The sequence below is a fragment of the Hippopotamus amphibius genome, chromosome 9 (genome assembly GCF_030028045.1).
Source record: "Hippopotamus amphibius kiboko isolate mHipAmp2 chromosome 9, mHipAmp2.hap2, whole genome shotgun sequence".
Taxonomy (NCBI): Eukaryota; Metazoa; Chordata; class Mammalia; order Artiodactyla; family Hippopotamidae; genus Hippopotamus; species Hippopotamus amphibius.
In genome coordinates, this window is record NC_080194.1 from 55,384,404 (window position 1) to 55,412,392 (window position 27,989).

At 35.7% G+C, this 27,989-nt stretch overlaps 1 protein-coding gene across 4 annotated transcripts; it reads left to right on the forward strand.

Annotated features, from left to right (window-relative positions):
- On the forward strand, nt 1–27,710 carry CCDC82 (coiled-coil domain containing 82). 4 transcript variants are annotated; one of them, XM_057695309.1, is made up of 8 exons: nt 1–33; nt 4,943–5,658; nt 6,119–6,347; nt 13,832–13,924; nt 15,282–15,406; nt 18,147–18,317; nt 22,732–22,922; nt 26,580–27,710. In XM_057695309.1, exons 2-8 carry the CDS (start codon nt 4,957–4,959, stop codon nt 26,650–26,652), a joined length of 1,584 nt encoding a protein of 527 aa, XP_057551292.1. In that variant the 5' UTR covers nt 1–33; nt 4,943–4,956; the 3' UTR covers nt 26,653–27,710. The 4 variants fall into 4 exon arrangements, with proteins under 4 accessions (XP_057551292.1, XP_057551291.1, XP_057551294.1 ...); XM_057695308.1 differs by lacking the exon at nt 1–33 and adding an exon at nt 182–514; XM_057695311.1 differs by lacking the exons at nt 1–33; nt 26,580–27,710 and adding exons at nt 182–514; nt 23,300–23,426 and having other exon boundaries at nt 22,732–22,917.
- The last annotated feature ends 279 nt before the right edge of the window (nt 27,711–27,989 follow it).

Sequence of the window (27,989 nt, forward strand, 5' to 3'; positions counted from 1 at the left end):
ACGGCGGAGGCGGAGGCGGAGGAGGTTTGAAAGGTGAGGGCGCGGGGCGGGGCGGGCCAGCTCGGGGCGGGGACTCGCTCCTGTCCCGGCTGCTAATGGTTTATTAGAGGGGCGGGGGAAGCCGCGCCTCCAGGCGGGCGGGAAAAAAAATTCCCGCCGGCGCTCTCGGGGTAGGCGGGACGGCTCCCCTTCGCGCGTCTACCCACTCGCGGGCCGCCGGGGCAGAGCTGCAGTGGGCGGGGTGCCGGTTCCTTCCGCGCAGGGGAAGTGGGCAGAACTGATGCGCAGAGCTCGGGCGGGTGATTTCGCGGGTTTCTGGCTTTTCCAGATCCTTGTTTGTTTTCTGGGGGCCGAGCTCCTCTGAGGGCTGGGGATTTGTGACGTCCCACGCACGTCATCGCGAAGCCCTGTCAGAGGGTCCTGTTTCCTAGCTACGGTGCCCCTCCCTGCAGGGGGCTTGTAGCCGACGGGCGGGCCAGCTGCGCCAGGTGTCCGCGTCCCACCGAGGAGCCAGGTTTGTACTCATGAAAATGACTGGTGTTAACCCGAGAGGCTCTGTCCTTCTTCGGCCCCTTATCCCTGCTGAATTTAGTGAACCACCTTCAGTGTTACAGATTTTAATGAATACTATAGTTGTCGGGGGTGCCAAGCTGGCAGGATCCACTCTGTGCGAAATTGTGGAGTTCTACACCGTGATTCTAAGTGGGGAACATTGGCTTTCGTCTCGTTATGTTTCTTCCTGTTTTCCTATTTCTGTGTTGTTGTGCTGCCCTGTTTTCCAGTCCATGGAAGAACTATGATAAATTTATTCACAGCCATGTGATAAGAACAAAAAAAAGAATCATATTCTGTAGCCCTTAAGTCACGTATTACGCTGCTTGTTTTGGTGTCCCTAGTAATCTCATAAGATTGTGAGCTCCTTGGGAGCAGAGACCGTGTTGTTCAGTTCTTCTAGAAACGCCACAGCTCCAAGCATGTGCTGGCACATAGTGTGCATTCAATGACTGTGTCTTTGGTTTATTAAGGTTTCCTCTCCAAACTCATGTAAAAGGAAATATGAAGAGGGGTAATTTTTTACAAATAGGATGCATCCCTTTTGGTGGAATTTCAAGTAATGGCTGAGGTTCCACTGCCCTTCAAATTTTTAAGTGTAAAGTACCACCTACATTATTAATAGGACAAGTCGATGATTCCTAGAATGAATCTTTTCTTGAGGAGTTCATCTCAAAGTCTAGAATAAAGGCTGTTTCTTCTGATGAGAAATTCAGGTGGCATCAAAGTACCATTTTTAGCTGTAGAGTTACTGTGCTAAAGAACACCAGCCTTACGGGTTATCGCCTTGACATTCTTTGGCAGACAAGATAGTGTATGTGCACCTTATGTGATTTTAACCATGAAGCACAAAGATGCTATAGTATTGACCACGTTCATTCACTTATTTAATGCTTTCTGTATGGAGTCTGGTTTTCTCTTTGCCTAAAGGTAAGGTGTCATTAAAGAAGCGTGATTACACTTTCATTTCAAGAAATTGAGTGTATACTCAGCATATGTAGAAATTACATCCATTTGCATGGATTATTTTCTGAATGAATTCTAATGATCAAGAGATGTCTTACCCATCCACCTAGCTTTACCTTCTCATTTCTCTCCTCAGGTTCAGTTCACTCACCTTTTCCCTCTGTCATCCTTCTTCCCTCCCCAGCTCACATAATAAAAGTATCCACACTTAAAAAGAGGAACCAACCATAATCAAATTCTCTTCTTTTTCAATGATAGAATTTTTAACATTTTTGATATAAACAGCAATTTTGAAATATAAGAGAGGCCCTGGCAATTTGGCAGCTGACCAAATGAAATTTGATTTGTTACACAAAATTTGCTTCCTCAAACATTGAATACTGCAGTTTTCCAAAATAATTTTTTTCTCATCAGAGACTGCCTTTCTTTACCTGTCGACTCAATGGGGAATCCCTTTGTGTGTGTGTGTGTGTGTGTGTGTGTGTGTGTGTTCGGTGTCATCAGTAAGGTGGTAGAGGGAAGTCTGCAAATTTTCATCTTTTGCGCATTCTTTTATTGCCCTTTGGGTAAATAATTTACAGTAGTTCCTGGCTTAACTCATGTGCACTGAAATTCAGTTACATAATTTAAAAAGCATGTATGCAAACTCTTATTCAAACTATTTTAAAGATTATTTTCTGAAACTAAAATTTAGCATGAATGAGAAATAAAATAATGACTTTTTGAAGGCATAACTTTTCCTACTTTGTACAAATATAACATTGGCAGCAGTCATTGTCCAGCAGCACTGGACAGGGAATCAGGAGACCTGGTTTCTAATCCCTGCTCTGTCACTAATGAGCTGTGTGATCTTCGGTAAGTCGTTTAAACTCTACGTTCTTGGCTTTGATTTTTATAAATGAAGATAGATAATATCTTCCTTCTAGGATCATTGTCAGGATTTTAAAGTATATTTGAAAATGCACTGAAAATTATGATACATATAGTAATGTATATTTTTAATAGCTTAACTGTGCGGTCATAGGTATTTTTATAGTATGACATTCTTAATCCTTTCTACCATTGTCATAGGAATCACCTCTTGATGTAATAAATAACTCTCTTTTGCATATGGTATAGTTTTGTAAGATAATCATCTAGTGTGTATGAAAGTGCTTTTGAGTGCTAATAAAATCATCTTTCACTTTAATGTTCCTACTGTTCATACTTTAGTGTATCTGCTGAGGCTGTATTTGTCTTTTGTTTTCATAAACGCTTTTTTCATTATTTCTCCCAATGCAGACAGATTTATAAAAAAAAGCCTTACCTTCTTATTATAGTGCAAAACACATGCACAGTTAGCCTACGTAAATTTATAACTATATATGCTTAAAAAATACTTCTTTGTACTACGTGGCTTCAAAATGTAACCTGTCTAGTTTATCTGGTTCTTAATAAAAAGAAAAAAACAGTAATCTGTTTAAAACCCAAAAGAGAAACTGGGTGGACATATTTTGAAGCAGTACGGTATACAAAAATCCATACTTTGAAGAGCAAGATAGAGATCTTAAAAAAGAGTAATTTTGACCACACACAGTTTTATTCTTTGCTGATTTTAATATATACCTTCTGTAAGATGCAACCTAAGTATAATTTCAAACAGCAGAGTATTTGGTCTACGGACTAAGATTTGGTAGATTACTGTTACGATGCTGAATGTATCTTGTAGCAGTTACTGTCATAAGGTCGCCTATATTATAATGTCCTGTATATAATCATAGCAACTGTTGTTGTTCTGATTTTATATGAGTTGTTACCATTTTAGTAGCAGCCATATTGCCTTATAAACATAACAGAATTTGTGCGATGAAATGGGTGATATCTCCTCCGAACCAAAAAAGATAATCATCTTGGGAAGCTATAAACTTGGTTCAGTAACACTGCCATTGCTCAGAAAAATTTTTGGTGTTCTAGTTTCGGAATTACCATCAGAGTTTGCAGCACATTTAAAAGATATCTTTAATAGCAGTTAATCTTCATCTTTTCAAATTGGATTTCATTTCTGGAAGCTGTTAACAGTCCCTTATAACTAAGACTAGTGAATAAAGTGGATATTTAAACCTCTCTTTGGGATAAAAAATGAAGTGTGATTATTTTCATATTTTTGATGCTATGGTTTATAGAAAATCTCCAGAATATTCTGTGCCATGATGGAAGTATTGGAACAGTCAGCCTCATAAGGTGATTTCTTTGAAGGAGATTGCACTCAATTAAATACATAAGTTCTTATATACGTATTATGAGGTCAGACTCATTATATTGTGATCATATTTCTATTTTTTACTTAGCAACCACAGAAGTATATATGTGTTACTGTTTTTCTAGTTATCTTGTCTCTAATTGTTCCTTTACTGTATACTTGTGATAATTTTGATGGAGTTCACCCTTTTCTGAATCAGGAACTTCGAGCATTTGTTTTCCTTCCCAATGCCATGCTCTGTATCGCCCTGAAACTTTTTTGTTTTTTCACATATGTTATTGGATTGTTAGTAAGTTTTCTATTGGATTATATCGTATCTTTAACTTTTAATGGCTTAAAGCCATTGCCATTTTACTAAAGTGTATAGAGACTGACATCCTGGTAGATAAGTTCTCTCTCAGTTTAGCACTGTTATCTTTTTTATGTCACTTAGTAGTTTTATAACTTTGTTCATATAAATGATTAATCTTTTATAATTCATGTCATTTCTCTATTCAGAATCCTTCTTTGCTTATGGGAGGAATCATTCTGTAATCCCACCCTCCTTTTCTATACTGGTCTCTTTTTTCCAGCATAAAGCCTTTTTTCACATCTTCTTGGTCACACTTATTTACTAAACATATCATGTTCGTTCTCAGTAACAAAGTTTTGACTTTATCATTTTTTTCCTGCTTGAAATCCCTTTTTCTTTCATTCTTTCTCTTCAAATTTAATCAGTTCTTCAGAGTCCTATCAGATCATATCTGTTCAATAAAATCTTCAGTGAAACACTTGCTGTTCTGACCTTTCAGCATCTTTAAACTTTTATTGCAGTTATTTTTTATTGCTTATTTGGTACTAATGAATACTACCTTGCATTTTTCTTAATTATTATATGTTTCGATGTTTTAGTTCTACACATGGATAGTAATCATCTGAAGAACAAGACCATGATTTCTGTATGAGCCTTTTTCAGTATGAGCCTTTTGCAGCATAATTCATAATAGATGTTCATATGATGATTTCATAGATGTTCAATAAATTATTTGTTGAATACGTTTTCTACCATCTTCACTGAGATATTTCATGTGATTTTACCTTTGTGAACCATTTAATAACACCAAATAAATATAGTCTGTACCATAAATGCACGCATTGTTGTAATCTGGTTGTCATTATTATATTCCTAATAACTTTATTTTGTAGAAGCTTAAGGGAAAATGGTACATGTTAGAAGACATGAAACAAGGAAAAATTCTAAAACTCAAGAGCGTGAACAGAAATCTCGAGTCGATTGGAGGCGGACTAAAAGAAATAGCCTCTCACAATTATGTGACAGTGATGACGAGCTTGAGAGCGACGACGAGCTTGAGAGTGATGAAAGTGCTGACACTGACCAAGAACCTGATAGTAACAAGGGGCTTGATAGTAATAAGAAGCCAGAAAATGAAAGAGAGCTTAAATTAATTAAAGTCGAAAGTGAAGGAAAGGACAGTAAGCACCTCATTAACGCTGGCAACAGTGCAACCTATGAAGAAGAAAAGAACCAAACCAAACATGAAAGTATTGACTTACCAGATAATGAAAAGCATTCAGGTCAAGGGGAGGGTAATCTCAACAAACACACTGGACAAAAAACAGAGGAGGACTTAGAAGAAGAACACATCAAGCGAGGGAAGAGAAAAAGGCTCTCCTCTGTGATGTATGACAGTGATGAGAGTGACGACAGTGATATCCTAGTTAGAAAAGTGGGCGTTAAGCGTCCGCGTAGAGTGGTTGAAGATGAATGTTCTTCAGTGGAGATGGAGCAAAAAGAACCTGAGAAAACTTCAGTGGCAAGAAAGCGAGAACAGCTCCAGAAACTGAAAGAACTCTCAAAACAGAGATCTCGTCAGAGACGCAATAGTAGTAGAGATTTTGAGGTGTGTTATATTTTGTTGGTTTTTAAATTTAAATTATTTAAATTTTATAAAAATCAAAGTGCTGAGTCTGTTCTAATTTGCAATAATTCTAGAATTTATTTTATAGTCAAGTATTCTTGAACATGTTTGATTGCAATATTGTAGCTAATATTTTATTATGAGCCTCATTCTTTCACCCTTTTTTTAAAATTGAAAGACTGTTTTGAATGCTCTTTCCTGTTTTTAATTTCTACTTATAATCTTAATGTCCATTTTAAACATTTTATATCACTTACCAGGGTATTATCTTCTTCCTAATTTCAGAAGTTCAACATTTAATATGACAAGATTTTTTTAACCTTAAAATTTGAAATTAATTTCTACAAATCACTTTTTTGTTTCAGATTTAATCTTTTAATTTCACATCCATACTGACAATTTTAAAGGTACACTTTACTAAAAGATGTTTTAATTTAATTAGGACTCTGAAAAGGAATCCTGCCCCAGCAGTGATGAAAATGATGATGGTGACGATGAGGAGGAGGAGGAGGAGGAGGAAGAGCATGATTATGAATATGATGTAGATGGAGATGATTATATTATTGATGACTTTGTAGTGCAAGATGAGGAGGATGATGAAGAGAGTAAAAGCCAACAAGGAGAAAAATTGACTACATCACAACTGAAATTAGTAAAACAGAATTCTCTTTGTAAGTTAAATATTAAGACTTGTTCTAATCATGATATTATACTAAGTATCAAATCAGCCTTTTACTATTATGTTCTAAATCATTGGTTAGGAACTGCGGTTTCATTTTAAGGTAACTTTGTCTGTCTGATAATAGTTTATTCTAGTGGTTTTGAGAACCCTTTGCACTCTTAAAAATAATTGAGGACCCCAAAGAAACTTTTGTTTCTGTGGGTTATACCTATCAACATTTACCATTGTAGAAATACAAAAGGGAAATTTAAAATATATTTATTAATTAAATAACGTAAAGTAGTTTATGTAGTGTGATAAACTCATTACATGTTAATATAGATAACATTTTTGTGAAAAGTGACTCTATTTTCCAAAGAAATGAGAATGGCATTGTTTTACATTTTAACAAATATATTTAATGTCTAGCTTAATAGAAGGCAGCTGGGTTCTTAAATCTGCTTTTGCATTAGTCTGTTGTGATATTTTGTGATATTAAATCAGATGAAAGCAATTTCGTTTCAAACAGGTAGTTGAAAAAGGGAGGATTTTTTTAAAGCACTTTCAGAATAATTGGGGATATTCTCATTTGACACCATACCAAAACTCAACAAATGATAGTTTTCCTAAAAGTTAGTTGCAGTATGAAATCTGAAAGCATATAAATGAACATTTAGCGCTTACATCGCATTACTTTGGTCTGTCTTATAATTTGAATGGACCTTGTACCCATGCATGTTTTTGTAACATCATGCATTGGTCATGTGGAAAATATTGGTTCACTGGGTTGTGCAGATCTTCCGTATTTTGACACATTTCATTATACAGTAGATTGAGGTATGAATCAAATTTCAAGAAATCTGTCAGTTACAGAGATGCCAATGATAGGCATCTATATGTTGAAAGTTAATGACTATTTTCCTTGTATCAGTAGGCACTGGTTCATCTGCCACCTGGACATCTGCATCTCAGAGAAACTTAATTAGGAGGTGTCCCATCATTCTGGATATCAATATCTAGAATGTAATAGAACATTTACTGAGAGATACCCACTCATAAGCACTGCTGCTAATTAATGAAAATAAAAGTCCAGCACATGGGAACTATTTTAACTTTCTTCTCTGTCCTACACTTTTATGCTTACTTTTGCTTTTTTAGGGAAGTTTTAGATTTACTGAAAAGTTGAGTGGAAAGTACAGAGAGTTCCTATATCACCGCTCACATACAGTTTCCCTGCTATTAACATCTTGGATTAGTTTGGTACATCTGGTGCAGTTGATGAGCTAATATTAATTAATACATTATTAACTGTAGTTCATAGTTTGCATTGGGTCTCAGTCTTTGTGTTATATATTCTGTGTGTTTGAGAAATGTACAGTGATGCAACAAGTATCCACCATTACAATATCAGAACAGTTTCACTCTCCTAAAAATGCCCTGTTCACCACCTACTCATCTCTCCCTCCCTCCCACCCTGGAACTCCTAGCAACCACTGACCTTTTTAATGTCTGCATAGTTTTGCCTTTGCCAGAATGGTTTATAGCTGGAATCATACATCATGTAGTCTTTTCAGATTGGCATATTTCACTTAATAATGCATGTGTTTCCTCCATGTCTTAATGTGCACAACAGCTCATTTCTTTTTATTACTGAATAATATTCCATTGTATAGGTGTACCACAGTTTGTTTATCCATTCACCCTGTTGAGGGACATGTTTGTTGCTTCCAAGTCTTGGCAATTATTAATAAAGCTGCTATAAATGTTTGTGTGCAAATTTATCTATGGACATAAGTTTTCAGCTCATTTGGGTAAATATCAAGGAGCTCTGTGCTTGCTTTTGCTATTGACTGTCTCCATCTGAGGAGATGTACCTTATTTTTTATGCAATACGTTTTATCTTCTGTGTTCTTAATTGCAGCTTCTCTTCCTGGCCCTCTCCTTACAAGCTCCCTTTTCTCGACTTCTAACCATATTAATGCCTTTCCTCTCTTGAGTTGGCATGTTCTGTTAGCCACTGTTCTAAATCTTATCTTTTTGTTCAAGTTTCCCAGTAACTCTGCAAAGCATTGTACTTAGACTATCATACCCATCAAGCCAGTGAAATTGCTTTCACTAAAGTTAACGATAACATTTTAGTTGCCAAAATGCTCTTCAATTCTTATGTTGACCTGATATTGGTTATTGCTGTGTGCTTTGCCACTAACCATTGACAACCCTCACTTTCAAAGTTCTCTTTTTAGTTTCTTGCCTTCTCCTTTATAATGTTGCTTTCCTCTTTTTCCATTTGCCATGTAAATATTGATGTTTCTAAAGGTTCCATCCTCAAACTACCTTCATTTTGCTTGTGCTTCAGGCAGTCTCTGCCCCATAACTTCAGCCCAATCTATGGAGAAATTCCCAAACTTTTATTTCCAACACAGATATCTCTATAGTCTAAGGCCCAATTTTTTTATCTTCTTATTGAACATTTTCATCAGGGTATCTTTCAGACACCTCAGTCTCAATATGTGCAAAATGAAATGCTTAAGAGGGAGCATGAGGGAGTTTTAGGGTGGTGGTAGAACTTATGTTTTTTTTTTTTTTGATTGTCATGGTGGTTACACAAAAACTTTGTGTTTTGGTCGTAGAACTATGCACCAAAAAGAGTGAATTTTATAGTATGTGGAAAAGAAAAGCTGAATAAATAAATCCAAATGGGCATCCTCACTTCCAAAAAAAATAACCTAAATAGTTTATCAGCTTCACCCCTCTTGGTAATCCTTATACACATTAGACTTGGTGACACATTATAGGAACTTTAGTAGTTGTATGTATGAATGGATGATTAAGATAAACATATTGACTAAAAGCTCCTGGGTCTTATAGTTTAAGACATAAAAATGTTAGGTGTGACCAGATTTATTAAATCATCAGAGGAAAAAAAACCCCACCTTTTTTAATGTGATAATATATGTCTTGGTTAATGTTTATCAGTGATTATGCTATTTATGAATAGAATAAATAAAAATAAATGTAGGCAGTTTTTGACATGCCAAGGGATTATGTTCTAAAAGTTGCTATAAGTTAACTCTCACATTTGAAAATCAAAATATAGTTTATCATTAAAGCAATAATCTATATGATGACTATTAAATACCATTCTATGGCCTGGGTTAGGTTGTAACTATGCTAGTGTTCCCAGATTCATTCTCCCCCCAACCTCTGTAAGAACACTGACAACTGCTCGTATTCAGCATGTGATCAGAATTTGAGAGGATATTTCATAACTCCACATTCAGTACTCAGTTGAGACTCATAGTCAGTGGCATATGCAATTTTACCTTTTTGAAGAGAACAGTTCTGTAGGAAGACGTTTTGTCACTCTCTGCCATTTGGCTCTGAGAGATAGATACATCTGTAACACCATAAAATAGAAGTGTTTCCCTCCTGCTACACGGTTGAAGCACTTGAAGACAATCAAGAGTCTTTTTCCCTTCTCATCAATCCCTATCATTACTTATTCGTATTTATTCTGAGACTGCAACTCCCAGAAAAGATATCAAAGAAAGAGAGATGGACTAGCAGTGGGTTATTGTATTCCAGATCTATGTATTTCACACGGTAATAATGTTATACCCAGGTAGAGATATAGAAACACCTTCAGATTTGTAAATACTAAAGATTATAGTATTTTTCCAGTGCTCTATCATACGTTCAGAGTGACAGAGAACCAAGTAGTAAATTATAAGAGTATATCTCAGTCTACTGGTGCCTTGCTAGAAAAATACTTGCTAGAATACTGGAAAACAGATTGAGTGAACATTAACTTAAGTCTCCACCTAGCAATTAAACAGAATCATTCTATCAATATGCGGGGTACGACTAAGAGCAATCTCATAACAACTTGTTAAATATTAAATCTCCTCCGCTTGTTCTAGGATAAATAAAAAGTACCAGTGAAATCCTATGGCCCAAGGGAAAGGTAACTTTGCCCTGAAGACTCGGGGGAAAAAATGTCCGCGAAAACATGTTTCATTAAACGAAAAGAAGAAAATTGTACAAAGCATTTGCTTTGCAATCTATGAAAAAGAAATAAATCATAAGGAGAGAACAATTTGAAGTGAAAGGGAGTAATTCAGGATAAACTGCCAGAAAATGAAAAATATAAAGTCAGAAATAAAATCTATATTGAAAGCAGTAGGGAGCAGAATTAACAGTACAGAAAATCTTATCAGCAATATGTAGGTTAAATCCAAGATATTTCTAGCATAGAACACGAAAACATTTCTGAAGGGGAAGATAACACATAAAGGAATAGAAATGAAGACCCTATTTGACACATACCTGGAGGGAAAATACAGAACAAACGGAAATCTAAAGAAAGGAAATTATATAACCTTAGTGAGATATGTGAAAGAAGATTTGAATGTACTGAGAGGCTTACCATGTTATTGGATATAAAGACATATGGCGATGTGCATTCAAAGGTATGATAGTAGAAAATATTCTTGAGTTGCCAAACACTGTTTACACAGATTAAGTGGATGAAAAAGATTTTCAAATAGGCATATGAAGAAAATATTTTTATAACTACAAGAGTAAAGAAAAAGTCCTCCAACCATTCTTTTTAGAACTATAAAAAATTTTTAATATTAGATGCTGTGTTAATGTGTTATATATGTCAAAAGAGAAAAAATAATTTCAATAGATTCCAAAAAGGTATTTGATAAAATTCAGTGCCCATATCTAGTTTTTTTTAGTTTAAAAATAGTAATATGAGCATATGTCCTTTACATAACAAAGAATATTTTAACCCAAGATCCAACATCATAATGAAGTACTAGAGATATTCTCTTTGAAATAAAGAACAAGACAAAAATATTTCCTACTTCGTTCTAGATGTTTTCAACAGTGCAACAGACATGAAAGTAAAACAGGAAATATAACTATTGAAAAGTAAAAGACATTTATTATTGAACATAATGTGATTGTATATACACAAGCTATCAGTTTCTGACATTTAACCCAAGATACAGATGTTAAGAGAAAGGATATGAGTACATCGAGAACAGGAGGAGATGCAACATCTATTTCCTTATTTTTCTTAAGTTCTTTTTTCTCTACATGGGGTGGGGAGCACCTGTCAGAGTAGAAAAAGGGGCCCCTTCCTTGCTGTGCCCCTGCCCTCTTACACTGGGCTTAGATCTCCTTCCAGAAGAAAGTGTACCAACAATCCATGTGTTTTACCTAAACATTCTCTTGGTTCTTGAAATAAACTTAGCACTAGCAAGACCACATCCTCCTCAGGATTGGGGGAGAATGCAGTCAGTGCCCAGGAATTTCCAAACAGTATCTCTCTCCAGCTCTATAATGTTCCAGAAAGCTCATTTTCCTTAGGAAACCCCCCCCCCCCCGCAATGACAAATGCACAGTATGTAAAACTCAATAGTTTTCTTATATATTGTCAATAATTATTTAGAAAATGTAATGGGGGAAAATTCCATTTACACTAGTGAACAAAATAGTTACTAGGCCTAATCTTAAGAAGGTACAAGAATAAAATTTAGTGTGGAATAGAAAAGGAAATGTGAGTATCTGGCCATGGTTCCAACATTTACTAGCTATGTGATCTTTGGGAAGTTTTTTATCCTCTCTGTATCTGTTTCTTCAATGAGAAATAAACCTAAGGTAATGATAATACCTCGTAGGCTTGTTGTGAGAAATAAAGCAATGCATACAAGGGTGTAAAATGGTGGCTGGCCTATACTTGCTCAGTAATATTTTTTTCGATTTGAGATGCCAGAAGCATAATTCCACCACCACCCATACATCCACTCAAGCACAATGAAGTTGAGGCCCTCTTCCTGACTCTTGAAGGAAATTCTGACACACATTGGTAGGACAGGGATTCTGTGGTTAGGAAAAATTTCCCCAGATGATTCTGATTCTCTGCACTTTCCTTTTAATCCCAATCGTGAAGAAACACTATTAGGGTCTTTGAAATAGAGCAGCAGTTCCCAAAACTCTATAGCAGGTGAGTAACACTGGGCATTAGCACATTTAAGACTGATAAATTCAGTGGAAAAAAATGTAAAATTCTATTTTAATTTGTTTGACAGTTAAACACAGGTGCAGAGGGGGGTGAATTTGATTTTTTTCCTCAACACATCTGTTAATATTCCCAGACAGTTTTCCCTTAATTCAGTTTGGGAAGTGCTAGACAGAGTTTAAATACATTTTAACACTCACAAGTTAAATATGTACCTACACTATAATTTTATATCCAGAGGTTGATGAAAGTCATCAAATTTGAGTTCTATTGAACTATTATTTCACTTTCCAATTATATTCATTAATGGCTATAGTCAGTTTTTTGCAAATTTCAGTTGCTCATAAACCCTCTAAAGTCTTAGGGCCCCAGTAAATTATCTGCTATTGCCAGGTAGTTTTACTACTGCTTTATTTTGGCCACTTTAGTACCTTAGTAAGGTCTTTTCTTAAAAATGAATGCATACTAAAGATTTCCCCTAGTCTAAAATAAGATTTATACAGCCCTTTTAGTAACTAAAATATAAATTAAAAGATTTTTTCATTTTAAATTTCATCTTTATTTCAACTGAAAGCAAAATCAAAATTCACCTATGGATGTTAATAATAGGTCTCATTTTGCTTTAATCCCTTGCTGAGCGTCTTCCATTTTTCCTGAAATACTCAGGCAGCCTTTACGGTGTCTTCACAAGTGCCCAGACTAGGGGCAGATGTTCTCTGATGACAACTTGGATCAAGGAGAGGGTCGTGCTTGACAGAGAACATTTCCACAGCCATAGTAAACCTTGACCCAAGAACGATGGGAAATGGTAGGGACCTTCTCTCTCATCATTTGCCTGGCCCACCACACAGATGACTCCATGGACAAAATTGGGTTAGTGGGAAAGTAGGCTTATACATTTTGTATGAAAAAAGAGAAGATATAACTTTTCTAAACTGATAATGGAAAATCCTAAATCTGTGGCAGCAGAAAGGGAATTGAGTTTTTATAGCCATTGTGGTTCTGACTAGGGTAGCAATTTCCTGGACAATTTTAGGTGTGACATGTTTTAGAGATAAGGAGTAATAGAGGAGTTTCATTCACATATTGAGCAATCTACCTTTAGAGGTTATCTTTCTTGCTCTCTCACGCTAATTGTCAAGTTGATAATAAACTGTGGTGCACAGGGGATGATTTTTATTTTTTTCCACAATATATCTTAATATTTTCTGAACAGTTGTCCCTTAATAAGTTTGGAAAGTGAAGATTATTTGAAATATCAACTTGAAACTTTGGATTAGAAGACAGTAAATCTGGGAAAGGAGATTTTTCTCAGTGACTAGAGAAGTAACTGAGCCAGCTATAAAATTAGGATAATTAAACGATTTCTCCTATTTATAGTATTAATTTCTTAGCCTTGGAGAAAGGAACCCATTGTATTCAGGGAATTTTTTTGTCTAATATTTATTTTAAATTAATTTCAGATTCTTTTAGTGACCACTATACTCACTTTGAAAGAGTTGTGAAGGCTCTTCTGATCAATGCTCTAGATGAATCTTTTCTGGGATCATTATATGGTAAGTTAATAATATGAATGGAACAATCAGGGTTTTTTTTTTTCCCCAATTTTTAAACAACCTCATTGTTCTATATGTATATGTGTGTGTATATATATATATTAAACAAAACCAAGGCGACCCAATCCTAAGGTCCCACAGTTGTTCCCTCTAGGATCAACTACAGCAAAAGTCCATTCACATCAAAAACTTGTTAGTATTTATTATTTGTGATATGTGAAAGTATGAAAGAAACAGTTTCCCTGCCCTTTGAGAGTTCACAGTGAACTTGTGGATATAGGACGTATACTAATAAAACAGTAGGGTAGTTCAACACCGATGTGTTGTCTTAGCCTAAGCGCTAAACTCCTTGAATTTCACCAAAAGTTATACTGTATGCTTTTTTATGCTTTTGTGCCTTTCTGTTTCTCATTAGAGTATAATGTCATTCTACCCTAGATTTTCTAAGTGAGTTTGAAATCATTTCCACTATGAAAGCTATCTGTGACCCACTCAAGTAATATTTGTGGGTCATTTGTGCTATCATTATCCTCAGTATGGTGGCACTCGTGTGTATGCACTTTTCTTTTTTTTTTAATGTGTATGCACTTTTCAAATGTATTGAAAATGTATTTTTGCCTTACTCGCTTTCAAGAGTATGAGAAGAACCGTACTTTCTGTATACACACTCTTTGCATCTAGCACAGAATCAGGCTCTTAATAAAGACTATAAATATGTTGTGTTGAATATCTACCTAAGTGCCAGAGTAAAATTTTATTCAAACTTTATTGAACAAATATTTGTTGAGTGCCTACTAAGGGCCAGGCATTATTTAAGGACTAAGGATATGTCAGTGACTATGACATGGAAGATTCTTGCCCTCATGTTGCTTAAAGTCTGATGGGAGAGACAGACAATAAGTTTATAACATGATATGATTTAAATTAAGGAGTCTTTAAAAAATATAAAATAGGATAAGGAAATCAAGAGTGTCAAAGGAAAGGACAGTCAGTGTTAGGTTGGTCAGAGAAGGTCTCCCAAGTGGTGTCTTTTGAACAGAAACCTGAACGGAGTGAGAGAGGAAGCAAGGCATGGATGTAGCAGAGGGCACAGCAAGTGTAAAGACCCTTAGGAAAGAGTAAGTTTGTTGTGTTCAAGGAGCAGAGGGCCTGTGTGGCTCCTTCCTTTCCCTAGTGCTCTGATGGAATGAGTTTTTTTAACTTCATTAAGTTTTTAAAATTTAAAACGTTTCTAACCAACCAACCAACCAAGCATCTTCTTAAAGCTATGGGAAGAAATCTTTACCCAATTATTTAAATATTTTATACAGGCAAAGTGATTTTTTTTTGTTGTTGTTGTTATTGATCCCCTGAACAGATGGCACCAGGCAAAAATCATATGCACAAGATATGTTGACATCTCTTCATTATTTGGATAACCGCTTTGTTCAGCCTCGTCTAGAGAGTTTAGTCTCTAGAAGTCGTTGGAAAGAGCAATATAAGGTATACAGTTTTATTTGTTTTTGAATCTCTGGTAGGGGTGGGGGTGGGAATGAGAGACCTCTCAGAATTTCAGTAACCAATCACACTCAATAATCTTCTAAATTATTAGCATTTTTCTTTGTTAAATAATCAGCTTGTTGTTTCTCATCTTTTCTAAAGGCTGTAATTGTATTAATCATTCACACTTGTTATATCTATCCAATAATTAAGTAGTTCTAAATGGTGATAACTTTAGAACATCTCTAGGGCTTAGCTCATCTGTTAAAATGAGGAGATTGTCTCACAGGATGTTAATTATTTCAGAAAAGAGTTAATCCATTGTTAAAGAAGGTTGAGAAACACTAGGTTTAACCTAACTGGAGGACTTTTCGAGGAGCATTAATGTGTGAATTTATATTGTAAATCTTCAAGAGAGCAATATAGAATAGAATATTTTCCAAATTTGTGTTTTACTATGAAGCTTCTCATCATGAAAATACCTATTATCACCTTCTAGGGTACTGGTTCCCATAACATAATTAGGGAAACACTGACCTACGTAGTCTTTGGCATCCTTCTCCACCTTAAGATTTTGTAACTGTACCCATTTGGGGGAAGCATTTTTTAATTTGTAAGATCTGTTTGATTCCATGTTATCCCCTAGATTTCTATTTTATGATCTCTAATAGTAGAGGCTGTACTATATGATTTTTAAGGCTTTTCTCCCTCCCTACTTCTAACATTCTATCTTCTATTAATTAGCAAGAGGAAAAATGGCAAGATAGTAGAAGTTCAAGTTCCTTATAGTCCTTCTAGCACTTAAATCATTAGCTACTCTACTTCATTTATGTCAGGAGATTTGGCTTCATCCAGGGCCTGTTCACCCTTGAATTACCTGATGATAAATTAGCCACAGATGGTTTAGGTTTAAGGGACAGTTATGGGATTACAAAAAAAAAAAAAAATAGAGTTAAAAGACTTCAGTTTGGAGATAGCTTGAGTTTAGGGCTACCATATATATCTTTCTTTCTTTGGGTGATTTTTTTATCTTCTGTCAAGTCCAGTTTCTTCCTCAGATAGAGAAAATATTTACCTACTTTAAAGGGGAATATATACTTACTTTTAAGGTAAAGTACATAGCAGCTCTTAGGATATGGTATATATATTGTTGTCTTTAATAGAAAGGAGAACAGCATATTGATCATTTAATTTGCCAAGTAATTTATATGCAGAGTAGAGTATCTTATTTGTCTTCAGAGTAACCCCTCAAGAAAGGTACTATTATTTACTCTAGTCTAGAAATGAGAAAATTGTGACTCAGAAAAATTGAGTAACATAAGATTACACAGCTAGTAATTAGCTGGGTCAATATTTGAACCTAGAAGCCTTAGGTCTCCGGTTTCTCACATTTCAAAGCTCATCCACTCTACTATATTATAATTTACCATGCTATGGTAGGTATGTTGAATTTGGATAACCCAATGTTGAAATAATAACTGTAAGATACAAGAAAATTTTAGTTTAAAAATTTAGAGACATAGATGATTCAGTATGATCTTGGTCAGAATAAGCTAGGTTATGCTGCAAAAAATAAATAATGTGACAAAGTAAACCAACAACAAAAACCTCAATAGCTTAACCCAACAAAATTTATTTTTTCACTTATATGTCTAGTGGGTGAGTCAATAGGGGTGCTCTGTTTATTGTAGTCACTCAGGGAGCCAAGCTGATAGAGCTTCAATCTCAGCATGTGCTTTTGTGAATACCAGAGAAGCAGGAAGGGAAGATGGCTTGAATGTCAGCCTGTAAGTGACAGGTGTCATGAAGTACCATGAAGTATGAAAAATAGTAAAAAGTAGACAAAAGACAATGTTGTGGTAAATCATACAATGTGAAAAGGGAACTATATTGGATACTTAATTACTGTCAGGCTGATGGAGAATGCAGATTAGTGACCCTGCTAGTATGCTCATTGTATACAGTTCAAATATTGTGATAAACTAATCCACACTACTAATTAGAACAGTAGTATCTAGCACAGGCCTAGAGCATAGGCAAAACTACTCAAGCACAAGTAATTTCACAGCTTAATAAAGCTTATTTATGAATACCAGATATTTTTTCAGTTTGTTTACTCATTGCAAACTTAGCTATTAGACTGGCCATAGCAATACTGGCCACCTAGCAATCCTAGTTCAAACTTATTTGTTTTCATAGTACTTTAGTAAGCAACCATAGGAGAATTAAATTATTTCTGGGAGATTTTGTGGAAAATATAATTCATACAATGGAGACTGAATGTGATCCTGTTTTTTCTCAATTTTTTAGTAACCTAACTGAATTAATCTTTTTATTACATTATCCTGAGTTTTTTCTGCTCATTCTTTCCTATTTTAACTAATTATTACATCTGGAGATGAGAAGAGGGAAAAGAAGTGAATTAAAACCTGTGAAAAGCACTGCTTAGTAGTAACAGAAGTTTGAGCGATATGAAACTAATTTTTTTTCCTAATCTGGTTTCTTTTCATTTAATAGCCTAAATTATACATTCATTTTTTTTAAATTTAAATGTATCTTGTCAAACACCTACTGTGTGCTCAGTACTAAAGTAAGAAATACCAATGTGTTTTGCTCTTAAATCTTGTCCTATTATTGTGATTCCTAATCTTGATTTTAATTTGGTTGGGCTCTTTTTATGTTTTATTTTGTTGTTGTTTTTCTTATCCTTTAAACCTTCACTACATTTTGAAATTATTTTCAGGAGCGAGTAGAAAATTATTCTAATGTAAGTATCCATCTGAAGAATCCTGAGGACTGTTCCTGCCAGGCTTGTGGATTGCATCGCCATTGTAGATATTCAGTGCATTTATCTGGAAAGTTATATAACACGAGAACTATGGAAACAGATGATTTCATGTCACATGATAAACAGGTATTTTTCCCCCTCTCATTTTAGTTCTCAACATTAGAAATTTTCACTAAATAAGCCTGCACAAGTAACCCTAAGTTATTTTCACAGATGGAGAAAGCACTGGGAGAAGGGGAAAGAGTACGAGGAAAGAGTGTGCAATTTTTGAATGTGAAAAATATGTATTATACAGCAGATTCACTCCAAATTCAGTCAAATACTGAAATCAGTGCATATTGTCTAAGTATGCATCACTCAGACTGGGGGGAGAGGGGAAGGTATAGGATGAAGATGAAAAGGGAGATAAGTAGGGCACGGGATGCAGAAGTCCTTTTTTGAGTCCAAAGGAGAATTTGACCCCAATGGAAATTTTAGGGCAGATAATATACCAAATTGACAATCCACAAACAAACAATTAAAGAGGCCTATTCACCCCAATATGAGATTTGAAGGAAAACTGTGCCTCAACCTAGACTACATCAGAAGTATTTCAGAGCCTAGAGCAATCGCCATATACTTAAGGTGCTGTTAATTTTGAATGAATAGACAAAACAGGAGAAAATATTTGAAATAGTTGAAGAAAAGTATTTGATAGACAAGAACAGAGCAGTGCAATGTGAAGAGAGAAAAAGTGTAAATGCTTACTACTTCTATTTTTTAAAATCTTTGTGAAACTGTTGCACTTATACATGCAAAAATATTAAGAGCTTCCTCTTGAATTCCCTCCATGGATTCCATACCCACTGATACAGAGGACCAACTGTATATTTATTGAAAAAATCCGTGTCTAAGTGGATCTGTGCAGTACAAACCCGAGTTGTTCAAGGGTTAACTGTACTGTGTTTACACCTGCAGTTGGTTGAATCTGCAGAGAGGATTCCACAGATTGGAGGCCCAACTGTGGGACTTGAGCCTCTGCGGATTTTGGCATCGGTCAGGGTCCTGGAACTAATCCCCTACAGATACTGAGGGGTGACTGTAGTTTTAGTTACAGCAGTCTTAGGTAGGGTATGGAGATGAGAGGCCTTGGACCACCAGGTTGCGGTGAAGTCTGAGGGCACAGATGAGAAGGAAATCACCTGGAGCTAAGAGATGTGAAAGCTGAAAGGCAGTTAGGAGGACTGAAAACGGTTTTCATTTTTGCCCAGAGTCTGTCCAGACTCCTCAAGATGCTTAAGATCCAATGAGAAGAGGCAGTAATTCTGACACAAGCAGCAAGGTGTGATGCAAAGACAGGCCAAGAGGAAAGAGAATCCCTTGACTCAGTCTATTGCACTAAATGTTCCTAGAGACCCAGGAACAGAAAACAGACTTCTTCCAATCCTTCCTCTTTCCTTGAGGATCTTTTTTCTTTCTTCTCCATACTTTAGTTTCCTTAAGGAGCTGGCTGCTCCTATGTATGTGAGGGCCTAGAGAAATACCTCAAAAACTACCTCCAATAAGCTGGATATTACACATGTGCATAATGCATGTGTCATTATCTTTCCTCGCTTTAGTTTGTTAAACAGTGTTAATTTACATTTCCATGTGCTGCATCTAATAAATTACAAATCAGATTATTTCTGTTGCTTTGCAGTCACTATCTTCTGCTTTAGGAAAATTTGCTGACAGTTATTAGCTTTGTTCCAATTATATCTCTGGATATGTAGGGTCCCTTAGTTCACACTGGTAACTGAGATGACTCAGTTATCTTCAGATTTATCAGTTTACAGAATTATGCTAACCCTGCACAGTGGATTAGTGATCATTTATATGTCACTTTGCTTATCTGCTTTGAGATAATCGTCACAGAACTTATCATCTCTCTCTCTCTCTGGCAATGTTTTTAAAATACTGTATATCTTGTTAGACTAGTGTGCTTATTTTTTTTCTTTTCTTTCTTGGCTGCACTGCACAGCTTGTGGGATCTTAGTTGCCGGACCAGGGACTGAACTCAGGCCTTTGGCAGTGAAATTGCTGAGTCCTAACTGCTGGACCACCAGGGAATTCCCCAGAATAGTGTCCTTAATGTTTAGAAATGCAATTAATTAACTAAAAGTACTCTCTGAATACATTTCTGGACATTTAAGGACACTCTTCTAACAGGGTAGATTCATTTCACTTGTTTTTAGTACTTCATATAGATAGAATGCTCCAGTGTAAGCTGTGTTATACTGTATACATTAATTCATAAGATATAGTAGACTATAACAATACACTAAAACAGGTGGGGTGAAAGGAGAGGTCCACTTGCAGTGTATGCAGCTACTATATACATTTACTGCTTACATATACTGTTTTCTAGGAAGCCTTACTAGCAGTGGTTTAGGCTCTTCCATATAAAATGTGATCATATTTGGGAAAAAAATAGTGTGAGAATATTCTAAAGGTAATTTTGGGTTTGTTGACCTCCATAAGTGTAAGGTAGACACCAAGAGGGAAGGAATTAGAAATGGAAAGGAGTAATTTACAATGTTTAATATTTTCAAAGCATATTTTTATTTCATACAGAAAAAAAATTAAAATTGAGATTTTTGAACACCTCTCCTTCCCTTTTGTCCCAACTTAGAAATCCTATACAGAAAAATTCCTCTTGTTTTGTGGAAATATAGAATACAATGTGATAGTAATAAAAAATCACATTATTCTTCTGCCATATTTTATCCAGAACAACCGTAGGAGACCTCTCCCACATAATCCACTTTAATGGCAGAAATGGAGAGACTCCCTCCCCCTAGTGTCCACAACAACCGCTGTGGTATCTTTTTACTCAGAGTAGGAGGTATTGGCAAGTGAATTATAATTTATATGACTGGTTTGGTGATAATGTTGAAATGAGAACAACACTTGGAGTTAGCAGGCAATGAACGGTAATATCAATACCTGATTGAGTCTGATGATCTGAAAAACAGATTCTCCCAGAACATAACCAGAGACCTGAACATGCTTTCCTTCAACTTTTGGGGATTTTAAGATAGGTGGTAAGATATCCCAGATACCATCTTCACAAGATGATGCATCAGACCTGACTATTGCTGATCATCAGATTGAACTTTCCTTCATTTTTACCAGTATGCGCTTGTATTGTTTATGGAACTCATCACCTGTGTGACCCCCACAGTGTGACCTCAGGAAAACAGTACAGTTCTTTGCCAGATAAAATACAAGTCACGTAGATCAATACTGTCACTATATCACTTGTACTGGATTCATGAAAGCATAACCCATTATGCATGCAGACACAGAGACAAATACACAAGTGGGAAGAAGTTTGTCTATTTCCTCAGGTTACTCCATGAGAATAAGATTGGTCGTGTTATAAAGTTTGGAGCCCTTTCTGATGCATTTTCTACCAGTGAAATAACGTAGGTACGATAATATTTAATTTGGTCAGTGCAGTGTTACTGTTTGCCTATTTTGGCTATAGGTGTGTGTAACAAAGTATACATTCAAAACATTCTGAAAGAGAATGGATGGTTGCCTTCACAAGAAGAGTATTATTTTTTTTTCAATTCAATGATTTATTTATTCTCTAGGATTATTCTGTTGAAACATACATATTGACTGGGAGACATGTGGGGTTTTTTTAGGTCAAGGAGGGTGGAGGTGGGGGAGGTAGATGGAAAACAGCTTTCTCCCGCTGATGTCTTTTACAAGGAGACATAGAATCTATGTCTTAATCATAGAATCCTATAAGTCCATATAAACATCAAAATTTTTATAGTTTTCTAACAGTAAAATATTAATGTGTTATAATTACATCAGACTCATTAATTAAGGAAACAAATATGACTAAACACAAAGTTATTTTTTACTTTTCAGAATATTTTGGGAAAAAAGTATTTGGTTAAAAACTACCAATTTTTAATATTGGTATGAGAGTTTGTTTCAGTTTACATGTTGTTTATAAGCTAGAAAATTATCATAATCTAGGCATTTTTATCTCAGTAACGTGTATATATGATAGCTTGCATGCTTTTCTTGCTTTTGGGTAAACCCGTCCTTTTCTTTATAAGCCATTTTTCTCCCAAACTTGTCAAACTCTGTGTTTTAAAGACTTAGTTCACGCATCACCTAGTTTAGGACCTTTCTCCTTTCTGGACTGGGTTAACTGTCCCTTCTCTGTACCTTGATTGCATCCCATGCATAGCACTTGGCACATTGTTTTGTAATCATTTGCTTTTCTCCCAGAATGGTAAATTCCCCTGATACAGGTGGTACATATTTCACTTCTGTATCTCCAGTGCTTAGCTCAATACTTGAAACATAGCCGTTGCTCAGTTTTTATTAACTGGGTTGTAAAAATAAAAGAAGGTAAAGGAGTCCTTGTATAATTAAAAAGAAAAATAATGCATGTATTGGATTCTACTTTTAAAGGATATCTGAAAACCAAAAAGGCTGTAAGCACATTACTGTATATTCACTTCTTATAGCAGATGGTGTTTATTTCTTGATTTAGGTGTTTACTGTTGGCAGAATTTGTGCTGATCGTACCAGAATTTACCATAAACTGAAACATTTTAAATTCAAGCTGTACCAGGAATGTTGCTCCATTGCAAAGAAAGAAGAGATTGAGGATGAACAGGTTAAAGAAACGGTGGAGAGAATTTTCAACCAGTCCAAAGAAAGTGGCTGGATTGAGAAGGTAAGGTGAATATAGAAGAACCATTTCATTCAGTAGATTCTGGAGCCTTATTTTGATCAGCAAAAGGATACAAATTATGAGAATAGAAGACAGTGAAATTTAAAAGAGAACCTCTCCTTCTCTCCCTGTCTTTGTATTTTCTCTTCTTCCACCCATTCCTTTCATGCTTATCATTGTCCTACCCTGAAAAGTTGCCCTGATGTTCTAAGCATTCACTCAGCTCATCAGATAAATTTTAATCAGCAATGATACTGTCCTTTAATGAAGGACCTCTGTCCTTTCACTTTTATGTATGTGGTTTTCCTTACATATATATTAAGTCCCCTTATTTTCTTTGACAAAGTATAGGACTCACCTCTGCTTGTCTGCTTCCTATCTTTAGAACAGTTCTTGTGACCTGAGAGTGAAGAAGCACCTGGTGCCAATCTGAGGAAAGGATCTCGGCTGCCAGTTCTAATACCACCCACATCCTCTTCTTGAGGACATGGGACTGAGCAGTGAGCACTGTAACTGAAGATCAAGGGGAATGCAGAGGTTTCAGGCCACGGCACTGATTTTGATTCCCCCATATCCTGTTGATCACTAAATTTGATATCAGGGATAAAGTGGGGATTTTGAAGAGTGCACTGGATTCCCGAAGATCTGCTGGCAGCTCATAAGCTCTGGTCTGCTCACAGAGCTTTCAGAATTGTTATGGTACATGGAAAGAATGCTGATAGAATTGCAATCTTATAAAGCAAATCTAGTTACATGACTGTATAAGAGAACAGATAGGCGATTTTCAGGCAATTCAGATCAACAGTATATTTAAGCTTAAAAAAAAAAGCCTGACTTGAGATCCATTGCCTGGGTTATTTATATCATAGGGAAATTTGTAAAAGAGGAAAATGGAAAAAGAAGAGAGCTTAGAGCATAAATTTATGAGCAAAGGGAAAGAAAACGAGAACAACAAAACAGGAACTTCTTAGGACATGACATGTTCCACAGAGGTCCCCTGGGCTGGGCTGAAGAATGACATCAAGATTGGTTTCCCTTTTGACAATTTTCCGCCCACCACAAACCACCAGCCAGTGATCTCCTTGCCTGCCCCACACATCTTGACCCTTAGTCGTCTTGCTCTCATTTTACTCTCTTCAGCTTGTAATCTTTTACTTTGCTTCCACTTCTCTCACTCCCAATCCTTTCCTCCCTGTCCTTCTCTGTGCTTTTTCATTTGCCTTGGGAAAGAGCCATCACTTTACCCGATAAGTCCCAACTTCATTTTCCTCAACGACATTAATTTCATAAGTGCTTTTATTGATGCATTTAAGTGTTACCAACCTTCTAGTGGATTGAAAGACCTATTGGGACACCACATTAAAAAAAAAATTAATGTACTAGGTGTAGCAAAATCACTGTGCATTATATATATTATATAATAATTTTATATATGGGGAAGAACATTAAACTTCTTGCAGGAAAAAGTGAAAGCATTTCCAAATCATGTACCTTAGAGAAAGCTTAACAAGATTTGTGACAACAGAAGGGACCTGGAATAAGAAAAATATTCTTAAGAAAAGCAAGCCAAGTGTCACATTATGCTTAAAGAATAACGCTTAGCATTGGGCATTGAATGTATTCCAAGATGGTGCACGTTTAGAACAACACACACATTTTTTTTCACATAAAATACCAAAGAACTTCATTTTCTTTTTGAGATCCCTCCTACTTTAAAAATATTTGTCTATAGATTTTCTCAAAAGATTTCCGGGAAACCAAAGTTTATTAGCCAACATAAACCCATATGCAGCTTTTTGTGCTGTGATTAAATTTCAGAATTTATCAAGTGCCCTGACATTTCTCAACATCACTCTGCCCCCCCCCCCCCCCGCCCCAGTATGTGTGTGTCTTCAAGTGATAGCACTGCGTGTGTTCTTCTGATGCATGCCTTCCTCGTCACAGTTATTCTAAACCTTTAGTATGCCTGGGCTCAGTGCTGCTTGACTGGCCACATCCGTGGCTCTTTCTGCCCTTCGCTCTCAGTTATTATGTGAACCCCTTCTTTTACCTTACACAAACTCTCTGTTCCTGTCTTTCCTCCCCCAGCTTGTGTTTCACACCTTGTTTTTTCCCTTACCTGCCTATTCTTTCTCCAAGCATTTTTCTTCCATTATCTCAGAATATCTCAGCATTTCTTCCAAAAGACCTGCCAACTAGTCTGACTTCATTCTTCTTATTCTTCCTCCTAACAGTTGAACTAGGAGATCTGTTTTTAACCTAATGATATTAAAAGGGTAGGAGCAATTCAAGTGTAAGAAAAAAAAATGAATGATAAAGTTATAATAAAAAATTATGATAAAACCAAAATATATAATAAATATAATAGTAACATATGTCTCATTCTAAATTAGAGCTGAAAAACATAGTATCCTATGCCACTGGCAAATTCTAACGAATGTTTTTTCTTTAAGAAGAGAGTGTCTATGATGATGAGGTTTCCAGGGAAGTTGAAGACAAGATTGTTGGGATGGGTGGTGAATACATAACACCAAAAAGCGAACAAAGTATGTACATAGAAGTATCAGGTTTCAGCCCCTGTCACCACAAATGTCACAGTTATCAGGATCCTCTCTCACTTTATGAGGAGTAAAACCAGAGCTCATAAGTAGAGTTAAGAAACCATTAGGTCAGTTCATCTCCTCAGCTGAAGGAAGCACTCTGAACCCTGTCAACCTTGAAATCTGCAAATCATCCTGACTCCTCTCTTCTCTTGTCCTGCCCTGGTCTTTATTCTCCATCTTCACTGCTGTCACTCAAATTTAGGCCCTCATTACCTAAATTATTACAGTGGGCTCATAACTAGTTGCCAAACCATTGTAGACTGGATGTTTTACCTTTTTTTTTTTAACTGCACTTCAGATCGTGTCAATTTCCTGCCCTGACACCTTTGGCAGCTTTCCATCGCCTGTCACAGTATTGCTAAACTCTGTAACCTAGCATTTCATACTTTTTATTCTCTGGCCACAACCTCTTTGGTTCAGTCTTCTCTCTCTCAATTCCCCTAGAAAACCTCAGATTGTAGTCAAATCCCGTACTTTCTTGTCTTGTCACTGTTGAATGGACTTTTGTCTCCTAGAGAAAACTCTCCACCAAATCGTTGCCTACCAAATCTTTTTCCCCAGCACAGCTTAAATGCCACTCTTTCCTGGTCACCTCAGCTAACCATAACCTCTCTTTCTGAACCCTCCTAACAGTGTCTGTACTTCTTTATGGCGCTTGTTATTGGTTGTCATTGGTGAACTCTGTTCTCCTTAGGGACAGGGAAAGCAATTTTTTTATACCTAGACAGTCATTAGCAGAGTATTTGATATATGTTATATGTTCAACAAATTTTTGTTGAATAAGTTATTGAAGTGTTGTACTTCTACTATGAATATGATAATAGAAAACATAATTTATGAGAAAGTTATGAAATTAATAATAATGTTCATTTTGATCTCTTGCCAATGCTTTATATGAATTAGAAATGCTTAATTGAAATTGAGTCCCTGTTTATAATAAAAGCATTTTGTTCACGATTACCATGAGATAAATTTGTTCCTATTTGTGTATGTAGATTGAAAAGGCCTAGTTTATCTTCACTGCTTTGAGTAAAATAACTAGCTTTTTTATTGTATACACAGAAATATGGTCAACTTCAAGAATATCTCAATTTTGCGGATTACTTTCAAGATGAGAAGTTTGACTGAATTGTAACACATTTCCTTCAGAGAAGATTTTATAAATTCCTGTAAATGTGAAGATCATGAGTCCTGTTTCTCTGTATCATGTGACATATTTATGTATTTTATGTATAGCTTCATGGCAAAATATCTTGTGTAAAACATAAATTCATCTTAATTTCCATGCAACAGCACTCTACAGTCTAATAAAACTTTTATACACTGTACATAGAAAACATAAGCTTAATAATTTTTAAGTAAGTGTATTTTAAAGTTATGTAATAATGCCTTTATAACAGATGACTATCAAATGAATGAGCTGTTCATGCCCTGTCAGTTTAATAGAAAAACGCTGTATTTAAAAAACGTATTTAGACTAACAGCTATGTGTATTTATCGCTGAATTCCTGCCCAGATCTGTTTATTACCCTTTTGCAGTATTACATGATCTTCACTAATGTATTTTTTACTACTATCATTATCTAAATCAGTGGGACATGGAAGAAACCTCAGTGTTTCATTCAGTTCAGTTCCCTTGCCTCAGAATCAGACCGTAGTTTACCCATATCAAGTAGAGGAGTGCTTTTTTCCTGTTTCCAAAGTTTCCCTTATGAATAGACTTCAGGCCTCCAGAGTCTTCCAACCCTCACATTCAGGAATAATTTCATGATCTGTATTTTCATGCCTCATAATGTTCTTTCTTTTTCCTATCCAATTTTGTCTACAGGTTAATGATTAAGATGTATTTTATTTATTTTTATCCATTACTTTTCTCATATCAGGATTTATGTTAGGATCAGAAGATCTCAAATTCTCAAATTTGTCCGAGAGACAAATTCAGCAAAAATAGTTGAAAAGCATATTTTGCCATCTGCATTGCTTTGCACATCTAAATTTTCCCTTAATATAATAAAGTAAAATGGTTTCAGAGTGAACAAATGGACCCTATCTATTCTGTATCTTTAGTTCTCAAAAGTGGTGTTCTAGTAGGATCTAGTTCGCTGTGGAATTTTAGATATTTATTTCTCACTTCAAATGTTGGTTGAACCTAGTTTCATCTATTATGCGATTCATGGAATGGTCTTCATTATATACTGCATACATTAAAAACTGTATTTTATTAAATTCTTACATAGAGATTACTTAATATTTTCTGCAATTAATTTTCCAAAATTATCCCTATTATGATTGTGAACAAAACAGGTAGGAAGAGCTACAAAGCTGTGAGAATACAGAAGCTGATGTTTCATGTGAGGAATGCATACCTTTTTTTAAAAAGTGTGAAATAGAAATTTCAGTCACATATGTCTATTCTTATTTTTCTGTCATATGGAAGTAATCCTCAACTATACGAGGCCACGGTTGAAAGCT